We start from the raw sequence: 25,174 nt of genomic DNA, 5'->3' as shown, positions 1-25,174 counted from the left end.
CACTCCTCAAAGTCTGAGTTAATTTTATTTTCTTTTCATATTTTCATTATATAAGCAAGATGAAAATAAACGAGATAAAAATATATCCATATCACCTACATATATCACCAAATCTTTTTCGCGAAGATCCATAAAACATGTAATTTGGCACGTATTTTTCTCTTGGCTTCAACATGTTCGACAATGAAATTCTCCGGAAAAGGAGTAAAATTGTTTGAAAAATCGATAAAATATGCTGATCAAATATCATTAGTATGAACTATATGTTACGAGCGCTATTCCATATTATACTAGCGTAGTATTGATTTGACTTATATTACATTTACATTTTTACACGAGCAGCCTGTAAATTTCCCACTACTGGGCTAAGGCCTCTTCTCCCTTTGAGGAGGTTTAAAGCATATTCCACCACGCTGCTCCTATGCGGGTTGGGGAAATACACATTTGGCAGAATTTCGTTGAAATTAGACACATGCAGGTTTCCTCACGATGTTTTCCGAGCACGAGCTGAATTATAAACACAAATTAAGTACATGAAATTCAGTGGTGCTTGCCTGGGTTTGAACCCGAAATAATCGGTTTAGATACACGCATTCTAACCACTGGGCCATCTCGGGCTATAAATTGATATATTAATAAACTAGCGTCACACCAACGCTTTGCACGGATGTAATTTACTAATAAATATTAAAATGTTTAAAATCAATAGAATAAAATGCTCTTTTACTCTTCTCATTTCCTTTATGATAAATATGTTTTTTTATCTTGGCTAATGAATATATTAAACATCCAAGGTTACAAGCATATTTATCTGACAAAGGATTACTAATTAATTGGAAATAGTGGCTTTGCAAATAAAGTGTAGTTTTTTTTATGATCGATATAAGATTGTTGTTATGAATGTACATTAGAAAATTAAAAAGTAGTAGAGTAAAATTAGTATTATAAGTTTTAAAGTAAAATTGGTAGGCCTTTTTAAGACTTACCAAATTTTAGTACATCGTTTTGATGTTTCTCCTGTTTTATCTAGCGTCTGACATGTAAGCGTACGAAACCAGTTTTTTAAATTGATAATCGTCATAGTTTAGCCATTTTGTACAAATTACATATACCTACAAACTATCCTCTATTATTCCCTATCTAGTAATGAAAATTGTATCAAAATCTATTGAGTGGTTTTAAGAAGTAAGCGGAAATAAGACAAAGGCAGACATTCGTTTATACTCTTTATATTTTTAAGGTTAAATAAATTGACTATAGATAAAGCATATTCTTTACAGATTAACAATGATAAAAATGCTGGGTGTACATATTTGTTGAATGTCATTCAGGATATCAATATTAAACCTATATAAATTTAATTAATTGTGTATTATTGATAAAAAGTGTAACTGAGTTTCTTGCTTATTCTCCTCTAAAATCTATAGATATATATTTATTTATGTAGCTTGAAATATAAGCGTGAGTGTTTACTTTAAAGTACTTTAATAAATAATGAGTGTGGACTTTAATTTAATACATAGGTATGTGCTTTTGAAGTCTTTATTTTCTTAATAGAATTTATAGTGTTTTTATAAACGATAACATTTACGGCTATTTGGTTCATCCAATAGGCGAATATTTTGTTAATGTACCTTTTATTTTTAATTGTAAGAAAAAAAAATTTTTTACTGTAAATCACATCTAAGTAGAATGTTGAGTACAGAGTAGTGCTATTTTAAATCGTTTTGAAGCCGTTACTCAAACGACTCTGACAGATGTTATGAGATTTGTAAATGAGCCAAAAGTATCATTGTTTATAAGACGTCGCCGCAAATACACTAACCTAGCTAAATAGAACTAGTGAGCAATGGCTTAGCCATAAATATAAATTGTAAGTTTTTATTTAAGTTTAGAATGTTAGTATGTATTTACGTGTATAATTGTAGTGTGCTAATTAGTACTTATCGATATAATTTTTTTATTATCTACGACTAAATCTTTACCAAGTTTTATGGAACAATTTTTATAAACGCGCAAAACTAACAAGTTGCTTCGCGCGGTTTTACTTGGGATAAAGCTCCTGCTCCGTTCCCGTAGGCCTAATTTTAAATAGTCTTTAACCTTTCACGATTTCTGACACGTCCGAATAGAGTTAATGTGCAGAATATTTCAGCTTAACCTGCTTTCTTATGCAAGGAAGTGTAAACACACCCCGGGTTACTATCGAGAAAAATCACACATTTACATTTTAATAGCCCGGCCTGGGAATCGACCAAGATACTAACGATCTGCGGCCTCGTAATAAAATAATGAATACATAAGCTAACATTTATTTGTAATACAAATAACATAGTGAGATTAATTAATACATTCTATTTGTTTATCTTTTTGTTCGTTGAATTTTCAATAATACCACAATAGGACTTACACCGATAATTCGCGTCGCTCTCTAATTATGCTATTTGAAACATTTACATTTAAAGCCGATAATGACGACATAAGAGGGTTTTAATTTTGAATGTGGCCAATCTCAATGTACCGACCACAAAGTTTGTGGTTCTGAATTCAACGTTGCGTGTTTCGAGAACATAATATCCTGATATACTCCAGCGACAACCTACATTCGACCACACCTGTACCACAGATAATGCCTTAAATCACAATTAGCACTATGGGACTTTAATGTTTCATGTATATTTTTGCTTTTAATTTTTTAGCAATGTTTAATGTAATTATTACATAAGTTAGGATTATAGATATTTTTTTTAATCTCAACTTTCCCTCGATATATAATTTATATTGGACAACTATAAAGAGTTTGAATGCCCCCCCCCCCAGTCACGGGTTATTTTTTACACTAAAGATATTTTTATCTTGGAATTAGGAATTCCATTCATGATATAGAAAAAAATTATTAATTTTTACAATCAAATATTTTAAAATATTTATATAATGATACGGGTATTATATATTTGTCAGGACTGTATATAATTTTATGTATGTTTTGTGCATGTATGAGCTTCGTGAATAAACTTTATTATTTCGATTCAATAGTTTATACTTTCTGTTAAAAGTAACAACATTTTATAAGAAATTTATTGCAAAACATCATATAAATAATATTCATAGACACTTATTGAAATAAAACTACGGTCCCTTTTGGTAATGGTCGCATTGTAATAAGGTTTTACTGCGACTGAGATCCTTTAAAACTGATACCGAGGAAAAATACCAGAGAGTTTAACTTTACGACTATACAATATATACAGTCGGAAAGATAGACAGAAGTCCGAATAAAATATTTATTTTTCCTCGAAGAGGATTGTCCGAACGTTTTTTATCTTAACGAGGAACAATTTAAGGAGAAATCTAGAAAATAATTATGCTTTGACGTTTCAATTTAAATTATCTTACAATTTAATTAATGATTAATTGAATAGATTTCGTACCATTGTGATGTAGCCAGCGTCTCGGCGACATTGCGGTGTAATATTCAGTGTCAAGGATGAGTTGGTACGTTTAATTAAAGGAACAAACCACCGTTTCATGGCTGACAGGGCATTGACATTGTACAGGCATCACGTACATGACCATTTTTCATGGACAGTGAAACGTTAACACATCACAGAATAATATGTATTTCTATGTTAGTTATATCAGTTACCCTCTTATATGAAGCAGAAGATTTATTTTAAATTTACATTTATCCAGAATACTCTTAAACACAATTTTACCTTTTAGTGTTATATCAATATACACACACCCACGAACGCACGCCCACATGCACGCACACAAGCACGTAAGCTGACTTATCGAAATTAATTTCAATGATACTAGTTTATTTTGAAATATATTTTAACATGTAATTATTTAACTATATTTTTTATATATATAATTAGTTATATTTGTGTACTATACGTACGTGATTATGTTTCATATAGCACAGTTAAAACGGCTTTATCGCATTTACGGTTCTATCAAGGAATATTAATTAAGAAATATTCTGTTATTATAAAGTTATTGAATATAAATTAGATAAATTCCAATAAACTTAGCCTTTTTTTATAAAATAACGATATAAATAACATCGTTTTATGTTATTTATTTGAGTAATGTGAGTGAGCTTGCGACTAAAAGAGACGCCAAAACAGATACGCCGATATATTTTATACAGTTAAAAACTATATATGATATAATAAAGTTTAGTATTCGTTTCGCATGGACTGATCCTAATTGAACTTTTATTTACTCTTTTTACACGTTTCGTGAATGACGCTGCTTGAAATTATTACGTATATATATAAACGAATATATTACGAGGTGTGAATCAAAATAAATTTCCCACGAGAATTGATTCCGAATATTTTTTATACAGAAACTATCACATATGTCTTAATAATCATTTATAAAACATGTTATTAGAATTTTTATTATTAGTATAGTAATAAATTTAAAACAACTATTAGAATATATATATATATATACGTTATATAAACAATTCAGATCCTCAGTATAACGTGAGTTAAAAATATTCTATTTTAGAACTTTGTTACATCAACCTAACAAAACCTTTAGTTAGAACTTGTTATTAAATTCTCTGAGAGTAAAGTCGACATAGTTCTAACACACAATAACTTTACAACCGACCAAGTTAAAATTCCTATCATAAAAACCGTTCAAACAAGAGTGACGTTGCGGAGTTTTCTCTGCTCTTTTTTCCGTCGTATTTTAAAGGCTGGTTTATTTAGCATCCACGCTTATATACTCTTGTTAATTTTCTATATTTATTTACTGAAGTTCAATAATAATCGAAAAAATCATAAAATAAAAGCATCATAAAAACTTAGGAGACTTTTTTTGTGTAATGCCTAATTTAAAAAAAAACGACAAAACGGTATACATAAAACGAATACAAGAATATGAAGCGTGATTTGAGGAAGGTTTTATTATATAATATATAATTATAAAAGTAGCTGCGCTTCGTAGTAAAACCTATATAAGTTCGTACTTTATTTAACGCTTACATATTCATCGTTTAAATGTTCCGTAATATTTATATTACCACAAAAAGACAAATTGTAAACTCCATGCAGATTCTTTCGTAAAAAGTAAAGAATCCTAATACCGTTTTTAAATTTCGAAGCCGATACTAATAGCATTAAAAATGGTAACGGGTATAAGATCCTTTTAAATCGGCGCCATTCTCCGTTATCCACGATTTCTCTAAGTGGTTCCAGAAACGTCTGCTTTCCATAAAGTCCCTGATAAGGGTTAAGGGCTATCGAGGACCTGTCTCGCTTACTGACATTTTTGAGATCTTTCGAATTCCAACGAGTCATAAATAAAGATTGGATTGCTGTTGTAACGAATAGCCTGGTAGATCTCCATAAGTAACAGCTCTATAATGTTATATGTCAAATGTAATACACAACTCGTTACGAAGGGTTCGGTTAGCACAGGATTGTGTTTTCATAATTAGGAGTAAAGGTCAAACCGCACTATTGCAGATCGCGCGGCATTGGAGCGGCACGACTGACAAATTATATTTGTAATGATTGTTGTGAAACCACGTCGCAACAACCGGCAGAGCAGCGGTGCTTCGCGGCCTAGCATAGTCCCCAGGGAATATTCTGACGTGCGTCGCCGCTTTGCTGCCGCTAATTCGACATTGTTAGCATCGCGACACTTCACAATGACGTCACTTAAATCGTTGATAGTGTTTGTCAGTTTTTTAAAATATAAGTAGGCAGACAAGCAAATGGGCTAGCTGACGGTAAGTGGTCACCACCGCACTTAGGCATTAGCGATGTAAGCAATATTATAAATATAAATAAATATATTGGACGACATCACATACATTACTCTGATCCCAATGTAAGTTGCTAAAGCACTTGTGTTATGGAAAATAAGAAGTAACGACGGTACTACAAACAATCAGACCCAAGACGACATAGAAAACTACTGAACTTTTTCTACATCGACTCGGCCGGGAATCGAACCCGGGTCCTCGGAGTGGCGTACCCATGAAAACACACACAGTACTCGACCACGGAAGTCGTCGATATTAACCATTTCCGACCGTGGGAAATAAGATGTTATGTCCTTTGTGCCTTGTGGAATACAACAGTACTAAGTATTGCCGTTTGGCGGTAGAATATCTGATGAGGTGATACCTCCCATGACAGGCTTGCAAAAATCTCTACCGAAGTGAAAAATCCGGGTTGTTCTGTCGCTGCAGTATATCGCGCATACAAAATTTTGCGCTGATTCGACGCTGCGTTGCGCCGTTATTAATAAAAATGATTATTTATAGTATTTATAAAATACTTATTAAATTAGTATGACAAAAAAATGAGTGATAAATATGTCTCAGAAATTATTGATAGTGTATATTTATAATAATAATAATAATATTCTTCTAATCGATTCAATATTACCTTAATTTATTACTGATTAAGAATAGATAACAAAATAATTTATTTAATACTTATTTATTTATATAACAGCTTTATTAATTTTTATATGTATGTAACTTAACTCCTAAGCGTTCGGAATGATTTCAATAATTATTTTTTTTGTATTTAAGTAGGTTCTGGATGATATATTAAACCTACTTGAGGTTGTTTCTAGATTTTATTTCATTTCAGTTTTTATTTCACCCCGACTATATTTATTTATATTTAACTATACAGAAGCCAGCAAAGTTTCCTTCAAATAAGAATGTATGGGTGTTGAAATCAGTATTAATTATTGTAGAGATCATGACAACAAAAATAACATGATATTAATTCTCATCGATACAGATGATTCCGTAGTATTCTATAATATACGTGTATATTCCATTACTAAATCTTGATACTTGTATCCTTCGTACTGCGAAGTTACCTAGTATTTTATAAGTAACATTCGCGGTCGAATAGTTTATTTTTCAAAAACAAATTTCCTAGAAACGCCAGCATTTTTTTCTCCGTATGCCACTAAAGTTTTTGCTCATTGAAAATCAGCTCATTAGGTTTCCGATGAATGGTGAAAAAAAAGCAGATTGAATATATGTCAGGTTTCTGTCATAAAAACTTTGACTTTGAGAGCGTTTTGTAATTGAAATAAATTTAATAACCACGAATAATATACATTCATTTAATTTTCTCGCTAAATGTAATATGATTGTGAGTGTAGCTGTGAGTTAAGACTCTATTTACCCAATTTTTTCAGGTCATTAACCAACATAGGTTTGCATTTTCACTCCATTGCTCTCACGCCCTTCAGATATAGGTAATTTATTACCTATTAGTGATAATCGAATATTTCATGCGATTAAAACTTAAGGAAGTATTTGATCTTACTCGTAATGCTAAAATAATATATATAGAAATGGTAAGCCATCTCTATTAACAGGGATTAAAAACTTTCTCTCAAACTAAACTATATTTATAACGAAATGAAACATAAAGGAAAACATGTATAGCATTGGACTCGAACCTTCAAAATTCACAAACATTGAAAACTCAATGAGCGAACCTCTGGTCAAACAAACAACCTTCAAAGGCTCACAACTCTCCAAGTAAACAAAAACTTGTTTTACGTTCATAAAGTTTGTTAAGGTATCCAATTGTATAATGCACGATGTACATACAGAATTATTAATTTTAAGACAAATATCGTATTTAAGTTTATGCGATTTTGAGTACACTTTTATTTTTTTTTTATTTTCTCGGGCTTACCTTTGTTTGTAATTTAATTACAGATTCGATTCCAGCTGCGTCGCAATTATTCGTATAGTTCTTTGAAGTTACAATATTTTTTTCACCTAGTATATTTTATATACTATGTGTAGTGACTGTCTTATGTTGTTTAAACCTTCGCGATCTTTCGAATTCCAATGAGACATAAACATTAGTTTGCTGTTGTAATCAATTATTTCGATTATGCAGTGCGTGTCTGATGTTTGCAGGAACTCATGCAGATTTTTGTAATCATGAGAAAAATGTAATATGAGAAAAACTGGTTCCAACGATTTTGTGTATGTCTTATCTGAAAAATTGAGTACGTTTATGGGCAATGCATGAGCAGGAAAATAATGAGTAGCTTACTAACATTTGAATTGTTCAAATATTAAATGTAATATTTATATTTATTGTTATTTAAAATATGAAATAACATTATTGCAGACATACATATGACTCAACAAATAAACGGTATAAATATTCGTTTATTACATCGAGTCTATTTAAAATCGCTGAATCTGTACGTACGTTATAATTATTATAATAAAGTTTCTATGAATTTCTGACATTGACGAAGAAGTTTTGCGTTTAGTAATTAATTATATGAATTATTTATTTCAATAAGATTTGAATTATACTAACAAATTTTAACTTTCTTTTGAATTACTAACACTAATAAAATTTAGCATTTGAATACGATAACATTTAGAAACTCTATAGAATGTAAGTACAATAATAAGATTCGAATGAATTAAGATGTATGATAAAGAGAATAGATTAGACTATAGTAGACTTAATTAGACAGAACAACTATGTCGAAAAGCATTGAACGATTGATGAAGACTGATGAAGTAATTTACGTACCTCGTTATTGGCCTATGTTTGAATAATGTTAACGGGCCTAACCTAAGGTCATATAATCTTAAAACCTTCCTATTTATATCCAGAAATATGAAGTCAATATCCAAACAATATTCCAATTAAAAATAATATTCATATATTTTAATTTTCTTGTCATAAAATGGTTTATGTAGATTTATTCTTAATCGTTCCGAATAAGCTTCGATATTACGACTGGTGATAAAATTTGTTTTACAGTCGGGCAAATGTTGGGTTTTTTGTCATAAACCCTCAAATGGTACTGTCCAAATTAAAATTAAACTTTTTTTTACGGTTTCGATAAGTTGTAAAAATATCCTTTGCGTATTATCTTTAAATTAAAATATATCAAAGATATTTAAATTAATTAGACATTTCATTCAATATCAAACCGAGTACTTTGAGCCGAACGTTTATTATTGTAATGAAAAATTTCTTTTCAAGCGATGGTATAGAATATTATTTTTAATGTAACAGTACTTTGTTTTAATAAATATTTTAGTATTTCTATGTAAAATTAAAATTAAATAGATTTTATATAACTGTCTGTAATGAATAAGCAATTAATGCTTGTAATTTAAATAGTAAAGTATTTAAGGTAAAACAGATTTCCTATCCAATTTGTTTCACGTCCCTGAATTTGCATTTTAAATGATATAACTTAGTTGATTGTACGAAGGCCTTTGTGTAAAACGGCCTCCTTCTACACATAACGTGAGACAGTATGGGGACGGCAGACGGAAATGTAATGAGGGTACTTTACTAAGAGAGATTGACAATTCTTATCCCTGGCGTCATAACATTTCAACGTGCCAATACTAGAAACCATATAACAAATATTTTTTTATTATATATCGTCTTATCAGAATGAAATCTTGAACAATTCGATCAATTGGCTATATTTCAATTTTAGTTATAAGAATTAAATTTATATATTGAATAAATATATCTAATGATCTTATTATATATATATTGAATAACATTTTATAATTAATAAAATTAATGTGAGTTTCTTTTTATTTCAGGTAATTACGCTGCTTATATTTGAATGGTAATTAATATACATTTTAATCAATCTCCGAAGTCTACATGTGTTGAAAAGCGTTCTTTTTTTGTGCAATTATCATGATTTATATGACGACCGCGAAATTATTGACAGGTGTAAATAAGAAGATGTCAAAAATACCACAGGGAATACAGCAAAATTCCTCTTTTAGACAAGTCTAGGAGCGGCCGACAAAGTTCATAATAACATACTTTATGCATCGATAAAGCCCTTATCTGCGAGCACCCTTTTCTCAATAGCACATTCTCGGGCATACTATAGATACAGTATATATGATTACAATAGTAAAAGTCGACCTTTTTCTGTGGCTATTACGACCGTTTTTCCTTTTTGCTCTGTCTAGAATTATCTGATTTACGATCAGGTGTGGGCGCTTGTCGCTCGCTTCTCGGCTATTCAATTTGCACAAAGTGGAACACCTTTGGATTCGCATGCCACAATAAATGTGGCGGCCTTTGAAATCAACACACGATGTATAAATATCACTTTGAAGTTCTAATATGCATTTTTTGGCAATAAGATGTGGTTGAAATTCACATTCACAATGGTCCTTACTACCACAAAAACTTTGCTTTGAATACATATTTGAATTTTCTTTTTGCGGAAATTTACATAACAAGCGTATTCACTACGAAATTGCTTGAGTGTGTGTTTATAAATATACTTTAACTTTCAATGTTTGGTATTTTAAACATGAAGTAACAAAACTTCTCCAACTTTTATTACCTAGATCAGAGTAATTCTGCATCGTCTGAATTCAAATTGTGCTGAAGTTCTTCGAGCATTTGCAGCCGTCTGTATATTTGTAGCACAAGAATTTAATTTAACGCAGCGATTTTAAAAGTACTTGGTGGATCGTTATTTTTATAATTCTTTTATAATGTGTCCTATTTATTCGAATTTTGTAAAGAAAGCTATTCAATAATAAAATTTGTGCTACATTTTAGTTATCTTGATTACCAGTTAAAAGTTTCCTCCTCGAAAGTGTAATAGATAAGTACAGATAAACTACAGACGGAGAAACAAACATCTATAGATAGCGTCCTTCCTAGTGCTCATTAGAAAGCAAACAAACGAGGGTAGGACCCATTCAACGTCCAAGTGGGCAATTGTAGTTACTTGTGCTTCTAGCGTTCCTTTATAATTTTTTTCTAAAAAATTGTGCATTTTAGTCAGGAAGAGAGCGGGAGGGGTGGTTCCGAGCTTTCATTGTGAAGTCAGCCTGTGGCATTCGCGCTAGTCCACGTCAATTCAGTAGCTTCTAGCCCTCGGCGAGGGGCGGTTGTACGTTCCGACGTACCCGCGGTACGGTTTGACGATCTCACGAACCGAGAAGTGAAGTTTGTAACGTTAGTTTTGTAGTCGTAGTTATTCATTATAATATATTACTCGTGTATATTTTAATATATCTGGAAACCTTCGAAATATTATTTGATCACTAAAATAAAATGGTTAATTAACTCTTCGATTCTTTAACAATTTGAGTCAGTGGGACTTGTTTGGTGTTTGCTAACCGGAGCGTGTTTTGAAACGATTGATAAGGGAGATAAGTCAAATACATAGAATTTATTCGAAGAGAGAACTTGTTAAGAAATAACCGGCGGTTGCAAGACCGGGTCTGAATAAATAAAACCTGGTAGATACTTCATTTCTTATCTTATAAACTATGTATCGGTGACATTGCTTTAGGCATTTTAATTTAAATATTAATTACCATTTAACTTGATAACATTTAGATAAAGTTTGAACTCATATTGAAACTTCGTTCTAATAACTTAAACAATATATCTGTAATAAAGACGTTTTAAATGAATGCAATTAATATAGCCTAAAACTAAAATAAAGGTTTAGTTTTATTTACAATATAAAATAGACTAAATAATCAATGCAATAAGGTCTATTTTTCTCTATTCATGATTATTACTAAGTGAGCAGGTAGATAAAGATGTATTCATTCGGTCACCACATGTGACTACTTGAACTTTTTAGAGTTACTTTGATTCGAACGCTAAAAGGTATACTTTTTTTCTAAACATGTTTAAAATGTAAAATTTTAAACCTTAATAGCAACTTCGACATTCCAAAAGATTCGATTTAATTTTATATAAGTACGCTAATTGTATATTATAATAATCTAAATCATTTAAAAATCCTAGAACTGAATAGTATTTTACTTCTGCAATATGTATATAATCTATTAAATAAATATATTTTAGGCTTAAAAAATGTATTTCAGTTCAGTATATCAAACAAATTAATAAAAAAGGCCAATGTTCGATAGTAACTGCAGTTATTTTATAGATACCGGTAATATAAGATGTATAATCTTATTACATTGTATTATTGGTTTCTTAAACGTCATGTCGGTAACGACAGGCTCACGAACACTTCATACTCACATACAGCAATATGAAATATTACTTTGACAGTAGAATTATTGGGAAGTGGGCTGTAGTCAAATAATCAATTTCTTTTGTCTTTATCTATGTCATATAAAAGCGGTTTCTTGGCACTGTTAATATGTAATTATAGTACGCCCTAAATATCATATTGTAAAGGACTCTTATTCCTTTAGGAAAAATAAACTAAGGCTTATAATCAATTGGCTTGCGTATAAATCGTTTCAAATGTTCTTTGACGTATAAATTTTCTCAAAATATATTCATACAGCAATTTGAGTTTTATCTTTATTATTATTTTAGATTTTCTTTGTATAGAATAATAAAAATGTTTATACTGTAAGTAAAACACGATATATCCAATTTATTATATTATCGCATAGCAAAAGCAAACAATAAGGCTAAGCTAAAAACTTCACTTAGTATTCACTTATCTGTAAAACTTAATAATAAAAAATACGTATTACACTTATTGATAGGCAAAAATCTACCACCGGCTTCAAAAAATACTGTCCCTAGTAACTGGCGGTTGCTCATCGTCTTTTATTCCATAGTTTTATAACTAACCTTTGAATCACAATGGTACCTAAAAGTCTTTCTAAGAAACTTCATTTTGGAAAATTTCAATAGGTATTATAGTTACGTAATCCTGTATAGTCGGCTAACACGTTTTAAATGCCTGTCATTAATAATAATTGCTTCGAAATTTCTAGAATAACTACCAAATATACATTTAGTACATAAGCGACAGCAACATTACGTTTAGTCAGTTTTTATATCTTTAAATTTACTTTTAATTTAAGTTTTAGTCTTCGATCACTAATGGACCAAAGTTCTAAATTGGGTTGAAAGATTATTATAATTAGATTAGAAAAAGTTAAGGAACGAAGAAAAGTATTCTAATAAGCTATTAGGAATTTATAATTCTGAAACTACAAAAAATAATTTTTTAAGGGTGATATCATTGAACCGAATTTTGACATCCATTTGGGATATACATCAGTGACGTCACAGTGCACTTACATGGGTACATCCCATTATTAAAACATCTTAAATGCATTTGAAGTACTATTACCTAACTTATCAATCAATCATCATCATCACATGGGAGCATTTTCATATTAAATTTTATTAAAACAATAATTTAAATTATTTTTTAACAATAAATAAAATCAGCTTGCATTATTAACCTAAATAAACAGCAAAAAGGTTTTTGAAGACATTTTCCCTCGAACGATGCAAATATCGCTCATATGTTTCGTATAACGTATATACAATATAAAACGGGCTTTATAATTGTGTATGTATCGACTTTGATTAAACCTAACATTGTATTCGAGTATTTGCTGAAGCACTATACAAGATCGTTATCTTGGAGATTGAAAAACCTTTCATGATGGTGAAAACCATCATCGTTGTGATCTACGCATACATAAGACTTGGGGATAATTATTTTTTAATATTTAATTGCAAGGATAGGCATGTATAGATTAATCCGCAGTAACTAACCTAGATGCTATAACCTGATTGTAATTATCAATGCAAGCGTTTATCTTTTATGAGCAAAGGAAGTGACTGCGCAACTCCCAAGTGTTTAAAGTCGCATTTAACTGGGTTATAGCAAAACTTCACTATAAAAATAACTACAAGTAATCATACACGTACAGTGTAAAATTAATTACAAATAAAATTCCTTTCTGCAAAGTTTTATCTCAAGAGCAAAGTAAATATTTCTAAACTTGTCCATTGTACGATGAATATATATTTCTTACAATTATAATTGTTTTATAACTAGCAGTGCAGTTTTTTTTTAATTTAATATTCCGAGTCAGGGGCGGCAGTAATTAAACTACTAAGAATTAATTGCTTTGTTGTCGTAATTTCCTAATTAATTAATATAATATCTTTTATTAATTTTATATCCTATTTTGAATTGATTACTTGATATCGCTTAAAATTACGAATCCATGCTATGTGTTCAAATTATTAATATAAAAAAAATAACAATAAAAAAGAAACACGCATAACAATTTGTACTCCTATGTTGCATGTTTAGTTTCAATTGATAATATGACCAAGAACAAAATGCTTTATTCTTTTAAATCTTAATACAAAGTTGAAGTAAACTCTCGGTATAAATATCATAAAGGGTTCTCAAACGGAACTCACTCTTTAATCAAAATTTGATCGTATTTAATGATGATCTGCTTATCCACTTTAGAAGTCGACTTCTTAAGCTCCAAAGGGAATATCAAACAAATTCTCTTAGTCTTAAATTTAGCAGAGTTTAGTAAAGTTGTGAAAATTGTATTTAATTTTATTACTTTACAAAACTACATATCATACAATAAAATCTAAAAACATAATATTTATTATATCCAAAGGACATAAATGGTAAATTTTATATTTCCTGAAACATTTATTATTAAAATATTTTTTGCCTTAGATTCTTCTTTCCCTTAACATTCTAAGGGTTCAAACTGCATGGGTCAAAGTCTCCTTATTAATGGCTTGGTCGTGTGACATACATTTTTTTAATTACGTGACACTCGTACATTAAACGAATTTATTTTTCTAATTTCGGCTACGTAGTCCCTCGATCGATCAACCTTCAGGCGTAATTACGTCAAAATTTCTTTGTAATTACATTACATGCCTTTTATGTACGCAGAAGTTAACATTAAGTTAACATACTATATTTTCTCACTCTCTGCTTCTCTTCCGTAAGAAAGTCATTTGCATTTATATATTTTGTATTGACTATAATTAATAATCAATTGTTTAAAAATTAGAGTCTATATCCTAAGAGATTACTCTTAACTTAGAAGAAAGAAAAATGTACTTAGAAATTTTAAGCGAAAGAGAGAGATTTCCAATCAACGGTCTCGTACTCTGTGCAAAAGAAATTTGAGACCTTGACCGTTACCTAAAGGGTTCATGCATGATTGATAGAAATGTCTATGTTTATCAAGATATAACTATATCCGCGATGCCGGCTTGGAAAATTGAATATTTTTTATCTATACACGTCATGCGCCCGAATGACTTAATATTTTCTGTAAATTTTAAGGCACAGGCCGCTTCACGTCTCTGTCGAGTGTTTAGTCCTATTTGATATATCTTTAAATTGATTTAAAATTAGTACCGATAACAATATAAAATAGATAAAATAATGCTAGTTTGTGTGACAGAACAAATAATTGATTTCCCTAGTTATTGTAATAGTCGATATGATATCTTAGTCGAATAGTTCTTCTAACAGTGATCTGGATATGTTACAAAACCTACATTTTCTTTCCCTCGAAATAAATGGAATCTATCTATTCGATTTACATAAAGGACGAGATGAGATCAGTCAGGTTTGTATTTGCCTTGACAAGTGGCGTATAAGGTCACGTTGTGTTGGAATTGAATTTCTGGTTAAGGTTAATATTTTTTTAAGGATTCTTTTGCAAATAGGCTAACCGATAGCATGTGTTGACCCCTGTCTATGTCAATGACAATATAATTAAAATTTACGTCGGTTCTTTATAGGACATCGTGTCGAAATTCTTGAAGTGAACTCACTCTTAACTAAATCAAATTTTGTCTTTGGTTTAGTTAAGAGTGATTGGTTACAAATAGCATAGATACATACTACGAGCTTTGTCGGTTTTTTTCTATACTGCACGTTTTTTCTGTCGTGATGACCTAGTGATTACAACACGTGAAACTTAACCGATGATTCTAAGTGCGCAACTAAATTCATGTGCTTAATTTGTATTTATATTTTATATCTTTCTCGGCGGTGATTTGAGAATGAGAAAACCTGCACGCGTTGGATGAGAATCTTTCACGCACCAACGCGCTTTGGAGCAGCGTGGTGGATTAAGTTCTTAACCTTCTCTTCAAATGAGCGAAGAGGCCTTTGCCCAGCATTGGATCATTAACAAGGTGTTATTTTGAAGTCATCTCTCGATGATTTCTTTTCACAAAAAAACACACCAATAAGTTTTATTATGAACCTATATTAAGCACCTGAAATCTTATTGGTACTTGTCTCTCTTTGAAACAAATACTTTTCTAAGAGTAATGTACTCTATCAACTATACTATGCCGTCACTACGACAACATAATACCGTATAATGAATGCCTTTAACATTCTGATGTGCAAAAACAGGAGACCGCGGCCTCTTCCTTTCGCTAATTGGTTTCGCCTTCCTCTCTTTATGATGTTTTAAACTAATTTTCATAAATAACATTCTTGGATTTCAATTAAGTATTTATGTGTTGTTCGATAGATAATAAAGTGTTTATAAATCAAGTTAACGTTAAACGCAAGAGAATTTGTTTACACAGGCCGCCCTAAATCTTCATAACAACACAATCAAGAGAATCGGACCAACTTTGCTGAACTAATTCTGAGCGAAGATGACATGCAGAAAGTTACTTGTTATTAAGTAACTGTTAATTTACTTTGAATTTTTAGTATATTATATGTTGCAGTAATCCTAAAATTTTTAAATGAACAGCTGTTACTATATTAGTTGTATACTAAGTATTTATATTGTGTATGTATTTAAGGGAAACTAAAAGTCTTAAATCATTATCGGTGTCGTTAAAATAATGTTTAAATACTTTATAAAAATGAAGAAAAATATTATTTTTTTGCTGTTTTCGGATGAACATGAAAACAATGAATAGCTTAAGCTGAATTATTCAGTTTGTTTGATTTACGAACAAATACAGTAAAATATATTTTTATGATGTCGTTTGAACATATAATTTAAAGCGAAGAGATGTCGAGAACGTTTCATTTGTCAAGGACGAGGACATCTGAGACACGAACTAAGTACTAAGCGCTTTTAGTTTCGCTACCAAACTGAATATTATCAAAATACTCAACTGTCCGCTCAAACAAAATACAAACTCTGCCAAGTTACAAATTGGTTCAATTAAACAGCAATGACGAGCCGAAATGCTCATTACTAAAACAAAGCATTTCAATATACAATGACAATTCATTTAAAAGCTAAGTTTTTGTTCATAAAATTATTTTGCAAATCTAACAAATTTAATTTCAATTTTCACCATAAATATCAATATAAATGGGTCAGTAATTTAATTTTGTCTGTCGAAAATGATTTAGGGCAGTTTAAAACTTAACTGTACCGTAAGATCATCGGGTCTCGCTATCGAAACGATTAAGTACTCTCCGGTGGCGGATTTCATTTCTATTACTAATATTATTTTAAAAGAATTACGTTTTGCTTCGTCGTAATAGTCGTATATTCGTTAAAGAATAATGTTCCATTGTAATTATTAATTCAAAACAGTTAATTGTACCTCTAATTATGGGATATTACGACTGTTACGGTTTTACATAGATGAATTTCAATTTATTCTAAGTTACGATAAAAATGAAATAACTTTATATTAAAAACATAAAATAGATCATTATACTAATAACTAATAAATTGTGACGGATTAAAGCTCTATATATTTATTCGATTCTAAATCTTTGATTTTCAACGACAACTATGTAAGTTTATGCTAGTTTGTTTAAAGGCGCATGTTTTTCTTAGCTCGTTCGTTGTTTATTTACTTTAAATTGATAACAGCGATTACTTGGTATGGTGGAGTTGATGTAGTTATTAAATACTTTATATAAGAACTATTCAAACATGTCTAGTAATTTCCGTCGGGAATATAAAGTTATGATATGAAACCTACTTCGCTTTTTATATATGCTAATCAGAGGTGAAATTCGACATCATATGTTAAATGTCAAAAATATTTTTTGCGCCTTTTCGAATCTTTAACTGTGTGTTTTGTATTGAGGAACTGTATTCAAGTTCTGCTTATAACAAAAGCATTAACGAGTTGCATGAATGTCGAAGGTTTCCTAAAATCCTCACTATTTTTCCTTATTTCAATGTCAGTATATATATGTATATACATCGTTAAAAATATATGCAATTTTACTGCAAAATTAGCCGTAAGTATTCATATTTATGTTGTTATTATTATGTATTATCAAGTTGCGTACTCAAATGATCAGTTACGATGAACCCGCTCTATAGTGATCATAGTCTTCGGAAACATATTAAGCATTTTTTGATATAACATTAGTAGAACCTTAAATAATTATAAAATGATAATAAGTGCGTCAATTCAAAAAAGACCAAGTAAGCAATCATTTAGCAGTTATAAAACAAAATTTAAGAATCTACTGGTAATTCCTGTGACGTATGAAAAAAAAAACACTATCAAATTAAACATACAATCGTTAATGCATTATTTAATATGTCGAAATCATTCAATTTAAATACTGATTTTAGTTGAACGATAATGTTCCGTTGTTCTAAAGCGACCTATTCAATGGTGAGTGTTACGTATGTACGCTTTGTTTTAATAGATTTTATCAAGCGGACATTTATTGATATATTGGTGAAACCTGAGGCGAATTCAAACTCATAAATCACTCCAATGTTGTTTAGTATCTTAGTCATATAACAAATAATTGGTTTTGATATATAATAAAAATCTATCAATATATATGTATATAAAAAGCTATGTATAACAGATTCGTAACAATTGTATACATACATAGCTACACATGGCTATTCATAAAACCGGGACTAATATATGTCAATGATTTAATTGAAGCCTTTTGAAAAGTTAACTTGAATATTAACTAAATTCTCGTACATTCGCTTTGAAATGAACTTAGTTTTAAGTTGAATAAGTTGAACAATGTAGTTTGATTAGGCTGTAAGTTTATCGCTGCACATGAATAGTCGGAGGTGCCTAAAGTTATTGCTACTAATATAAAGTAACACCTTGCTAGAATACGAAGCTTTGACGAAGAATTAAAGTTGTATTGACGTTTAGACAATGTAGTACATTTTTATTAACTATATTTAAGATTTATTTTTAACTTTATTGAATTTGTTTAACGTAATAAAACAGTTACATGAGCTATATTGTCTTTTAAAATGGCGACCATAAAGTCCTAGAGGACTTTTTGGGCTAATTAAGCAAGCCGAGGATTTTTTATTAATGTGTTACTAGTTTTCGCCAACGACTTCGCGTCTGTTTTAGGGGTTGGTCGTTAAGTATTAGGCGTAAAAAAGTAGCCTCTCTCCATCCTTAGAGTTCAAACTAGCTTGTAATTCAACCAAATTTCAACCGTGAAATAACAAAAGATAAATAGTTATTTCACATTTATAATATTAGCATACATGACGCAATTAAACAAAAACAATAATGAGTGTGTGTGTGTGTTTTTTTTTAATTTAAGGAATGCAGACGAAATTGTCCATGTATTGGTAGATTGTCGATCATTTTGGCCTTTAGCCAATGGGACTATAGGAAGGACATTTCTTACACAGTTATTACGTCACCAACAACTCAATGTAAGATAATTATGTCCCTTGTCTCAATAAAATTATATTCCGTTTTTAAACCGGAATATGAAATTTTGTTGCTTGCAGTGTAGTGGTTGTGATGGATGGAATATACATAGATGCGACTTATGTATAAAATAAGATTATTTATATTTATTTTGTATGCAGAGATCAATAATATCGGACAATATCAAATTCTATTGTGAATTCAAATCCTTTATAAGTGACTCTGGACTTTGTATGCGGGTTTGGTAATTAAACCTCGCTCTAATTGACTTGCCCGATCAATACAAGTACGTAATCTATATTTCATGAAGATGTTTCACTGCCATTAGCACATGCTGCCTATTTCGAAATAGATCATTATCTGATCAGCTGTAACGAGAGACGATTTTCATTTATCTAAACTTTAAAATAATAGTCCTTAATGATTCGTCATAAGGTTGTGTTTTGAATGAAATATTTTATAAATTATAAAAAAAAAATTGCGAGGCGTAAAGTCGAAAAAGTTTTTATAACTTTTTCATAAGTTTGTGAAAAAACTACTTCTAATAGAGAGATCGCCGTTGAATAACTTATGTTTTTAGAATGTGTAAGAATTCACTGACCTACATTCAAAGGTGACAGATTTAGATATCCCTCCGTTCTGCTATTTTCATTTAAATATTTATATGTCATTCCATATACGTAGGTTGAAACAATTAATTTGTTCTACGATGAAAATAAATAAAATATCGATAATTCTTAAAATGTGAGTGACAACTTTTTTCGATGTTACAAAAGATTGATGTACTTAACCAAGCATAAAATAATAGTTTTTTATCAATATAACATTGAAAAATGGCAGACTTATACCTTAAAAAATTAAAGACTTCATGGTAGATTCCATTTTTTCTTTAAATTCAATGCTAATAATAATTTTGTTAATTCTTGTTACTATTTATATACGCTTAAACTCATCAACGATGTATACGATTAATCTGAATGTACAGAGAAGCCAATTAAAATTATTAATGTTTAACATAATTTGATCAATGTTATATAAATCATTAATAAAACGACGGTTAAAACTTACTCGAGGTAAGCAACATTTTAAACTGTTGTTTTAAAAAATATTTCTATATTGCCGTCGTATATGCATGCCAATTAACTACTCGGATTTTATCACGACTTGTTTTCGCTCCCGGAAAATATTAAAGGCAATTAGTATCGTCGATTGCTATACGCTCTCTTGATACGAGTATACGACTAAACATTGCATGTAAAATGGCTATATTTTTTCATAATGTTTTTTAATGTTGTGATCTTTCTTTTTAGCTTTTATTTAACATATGCCTGTATGTGGGTATAATCATGCATATTTTACTGAAACCGGTTCCTTTTTACTTTTTATTTGTAGTAGAAAGGAAGATGATACTTGGTGGTAGGGATTGTGCAAGACTGTCTGAGTAGATACCATCCGCCCATCGTAACTTCTACCACCAAGCTGTAATATATAGTATTGTTCCGTTTCGGTTTAAATGGTAAATGAGCCTGTGTAAGTATAAGCATAAGGGACATATAAGGTTCCAAGGTTGGGGGCGCATTATGTAAAAAATAGTTAAAATTCATACGGCGTTAATGTCTATGGGCCGAGGCACTTATCATCAAATGGCCCATTCGTCCGCCCGTCTACCGATTCAATAAAAAATGAGCAAATAGGCCTATAATGTTTATCTCTATATAACTGGATATGTTATAAATTAACACTAGGAAATATAATACATAAATGTTTTCCTACACTGACTCTTTAAAATCGGGACACAACAATACATTGCTATTTGACGATAATAGGGTGGTGTTTATATGGACTGCCATAATATCCTACCTTATATAGTTGTTAACTATCTACATATAAAAGTTATTTACAAGGGTTAATTTTAGATCAAACACTACTACACTAGTTACATTATTCATTCAGTAAGCAAGACTAACTGTCAATTGTTTATTTTTTTAGTAAGCCAATTTAATTGATCATAATAAAAATGGCTCAATAAACTTTCAATCTTTATTTTGTCAGTGACTAATATAAAATATATTTTTTGTAAATGAAGATAAATACTAACGGCCAATGAACGGCTGTTTCTTCGATATAAGATCGAATAATTTTGAAACCAAAAGTTTGCAAGTTGTTCGTTATATTTTGTTTTATATTTCTTTATATAAATGTCGTTAAGATTTGTTTGGTTTAAGTCCTTTAGGAGTATTCTTTTCTTTCTTCGCCCTACCTTTTGGTAATATTAAACGCGCCGCTTACGTAAACAGTCTGAGTTTACATTCATAACGTATACTGAAGGATACGTAGCTTAGATTAAATTTGTGTCATTTCGTCGCTACCTCTTTTATTTTCTATGTTGAAATGCGTTATGCGCACTGGTTTATTTTTACGAATATATAAATAAAATTTCTCGTTTCATAAACATAAATTTGGAATCAATAAATTAACCCCAAATTATATAAAGCATAACTGAAAAAGGAAACGCAGGAGCGCTTTAATGGGGAAATAATTTTCCTTATACATGGTTTAATGAGCCATTATTAGGGTAACGTGTACTTCTGCCTAATTAAACCTTAAAAAGATTGTGCCTTGCACGTGTTATAGATAAATTTATAATTTTCAAATTGAAATCGGCACGAGGAACCAAAAATGACTGACGAGGATCTTTAATACTATAGTATTTTTTTGTTATTTGTCGTGATATCAAGATAATTAAAAAATGATCAGTTCCTAGGCAGGTCTCGCGGCTAACGTTCACTAGGCGACTGAACGAAAGCATGTCGACCACTCACCTAGACTGCACAGCACCACTTGTATTTTGCTTCCTGTAAAATGTATATGACGCCTTATATCGTTATCAATGACAAAATCACATATTGTTTTTCTTTTTTTTCAACCCGCTTTCATTGGTTATTATAATAGTTTGTATGAATGTCATATGTATAGCATTTGTTTGTTCTGAAAAACGAAATTATGTATAATTCCATGAAAAGTTTTTATCTTAATTATTCTGGTAAGTGTTATCGAGATTTCTATAGTATTTCCAGACTATTGTCTGAAAGTCTTAATTATCCGCTGTTTTATAGCTCTATACAATAGCAATTTTAATGGGCTTTTTAGGTTGTCATAAGTACTGATAATGAATTGTGGCTTGAGGGTTATCCTTTCAATTTCTAAAAGTTCTATTGTTAATACGACAGAGAACTTTTCAATTGAACAATCGGTAAGATCCTGCGGCCTGTAAAGTTTATACAATTTCCTGGAATGTTTGTTTACTAAAAAAATTGTAATAATTTTATTTTTTTCTGGAGATGATGTGTATAAAGGAGGATGTCAAATAACTTTAATCTCACATTTATTTTAATAGTTTGGTAAAGGTTAAGATTATTATTTAACAGCGTGAGTTCCTTCGCCTTTTATGTGCTTATAATGTTTCTTGTGTTAGGTTTAAATAAAATATATGCTAATAACATTATTATACCTTGCTTTGCCTTCCTTCATCCTTTTTCGTAAATTTTAATCCACTTTTTTCAAATGTTTTACACGTACAATTTATTAAGTATATAATTTATATTATATTATAATATTTATATATTATAAAGTCTAGGAAGTTGTCTGTATGTCATTCCGAACGCGACAAACTGAAAAACTTCCAAACGGATTATCTTACGGTTTTTCTAATGAACGGAATGATTCATGAGGAAGGCTAGAAGTATTGGCGGAAATCATTTTAAAGATTATACCTACTGGGAGCTTTACTTCGCGTCGCACATATCAATAGATATTTATTATACGATTTACAATAAAAATTTAATGTTGACCCCCTTATTCTACACGTGCGAAGCCGGGGAGGATAGCTAGTAATTAATAAAGCAAGGGGTTTTTATATGCGGAATGAAAGTAAACTACTTGATAGTTTGAATAAAACTCAATGTACGAAAGGCTATAATATCTTATATCTTAATTATGTATTCTGAAATTTCTTAATGTATGCTAAAGCTTAAATGTATCTTCAAATCTTGGTATGCGGTATTCCGAACAATGAATGCATCTATTTCATGAAGCTGCTTCATTCAAACTTGGAGTACAATATTATATTACACTACGATAGGAGTCTATAACGTATTATAAGAGCATTTGCTAATCGATTACTACGCAAGATTAATTTAATAGCAGCCTTCGATGAATATATAATCTTTTTAAATAATATGTATTTTAATAATTGTTGCTTATTTAATTTATTACTCTTCATACGTTCAAATTCATCAGTTTAGTCTCTTCGTTGATACCGCTGGTTCATATCCAGGCAAGCGATTAAATGACAGCGAGTACGTGGGAAAATGGGGGGAATCCATATATATCACTTCGCAGTAAAGTAACATAATGAATTACTTACCGAAAACATTTTGTTAACATTAAGAAAATATTTTTTCTAATACCTTATTCATTAACGTTGTTATTTATTTTATAATTTAAAAAAAAATCTAAGATAATGCACCACTCTTTTACTAAGAGATTTTTACACGTACGTTACATGAGTTTCTCTTTAGAGCATCGGGAAATACCCTCGGGACAAACTAACGCGAAGTGCCGTTCAGGTCCGATGACCGTTTTATACACTTAAACACTAGACGCCCTAATGGAGCTCCTAAATGGAAAATTTAAGATTAAATGGCTTTCGTGACACTGCTTTACTTCAAAGGATTTTATTTTTAAGTAATTTTATAATACAAACTAACTTTTAATTATTATTTATAATGATTATTCTTAGTAAATAACTTGATATTGAAATCGATAAGAATAAAACGCGATTTAAGAAACTTATTTGAGTGAGAAAATTAGTGATTTATATAACGCTAAATGAGTTCTATAAAAGAGTAAGATTAAGACTACGGTAAATATTATTACTATCAATTTATGAATACAAATTTAATTAGAAAGTATTTTATTTATACAGAATCGTGAAGCGATTATGTGATTACTATTCAGAAGAGTTTTCTATTTATTTATGACGAAGCGAGCGTGGAATTCCGACTTGTAATCCTAATTCAAGAAATTCCATCTACATTTTTCCCTTTGTGGTACGATTTGAGGCTCCATTCAATCTACTCTTTTCAGTGTCAAGTAGCCTTTATTACACGTCAAGAGGATGTATGTTTAAGTATTATTATAAACTCCTGACCTGTATTTTATTTTTACAGCATGTTACGAGGTTTTAACATCTTTGCTCTTTATTATAGTATGTTTAAAAATAGCCTATTACCGCAAACGTCAGCTCGTGATAATGGCAAAGGCAACACTGTCAAAACGTTGAGCACGTTGAACAAGGAATGATCATGGTTACACTTAATTTATACGCGAAAGAAACGCGATTTTTTCTACAAAGATAAATCTTGATTTCTTGTGCAATAATTGTAACCTTTCATTCCGTACCATACAACTATCTTTTAGTAGATTTTTCAAAGCGATTTGCGGTCTCGTAATAAAAGCCTAAAATGTCATAAGGCCAACGATTGTACGGTCGTATGATATTGTGTTTCTTGTTGTAAAATTTCTCAGCCTCCAGCGATAGAAGAAATTTATGTGATCTTGTTATACGAGTGATCTCTTATTAAATCATGTTGCGATATAATTTGATTTATATACTCTACTATTTAAATAATATGATATTTTTATCATATATCAACAATAAAATGGAA

At 30.3% G+C, this 25,174-nt stretch overlaps 1 protein-coding gene across 7 annotated transcripts in view; it reads left to right on the top strand.

Annotated features, from left to right (window-relative positions):
* LOC113399144 (apoptosis-stimulating of p53 protein 1) overlaps positions 1-25,174 on the top strand; it is a 240,190-nt gene that overhangs the window by 147,807 nt on the left and 67,209 nt on the right. For 3 of the 7 annotated variants that reach the window (XM_064217071.1, XM_026638205.2, XM_064217070.1), the window contains exon 1: positions 10,881-11,000. The exons of 3 other annotated variants lie outside the window; for them this stretch is intronic. Coding sequence is in view for 1 of the 4 variants with exons in the window: in XM_026638211.2 (XP_026493996.2) it covers positions 9,634-9,636 (3 nt within the window). In the remaining 3 variants the exon portion in view is untranslated. Of the gene's footprint in view, positions 1-9,618; positions 9,637-10,880; positions 11,001-25,174 lie in introns of those variants that run through there. One more of the 7 variants, XM_026638211.2, reaches the window with a different exon arrangement.

This window comes from Vanessa tameamea, chromosome 15 (genome assembly GCF_037043105.1).
Source record: "Vanessa tameamea isolate UH-Manoa-2023 chromosome 15, ilVanTame1 primary haplotype, whole genome shotgun sequence".
Lineage (NCBI taxonomy): Eukaryota > Metazoa > Arthropoda > Insecta > Lepidoptera > Nymphalidae > Vanessa > Vanessa tameamea.
The sequence above is the reverse complement of the archived record's forward strand: the minus strand, read 5'-3'. Positions and strand labels throughout refer to the sequence as shown.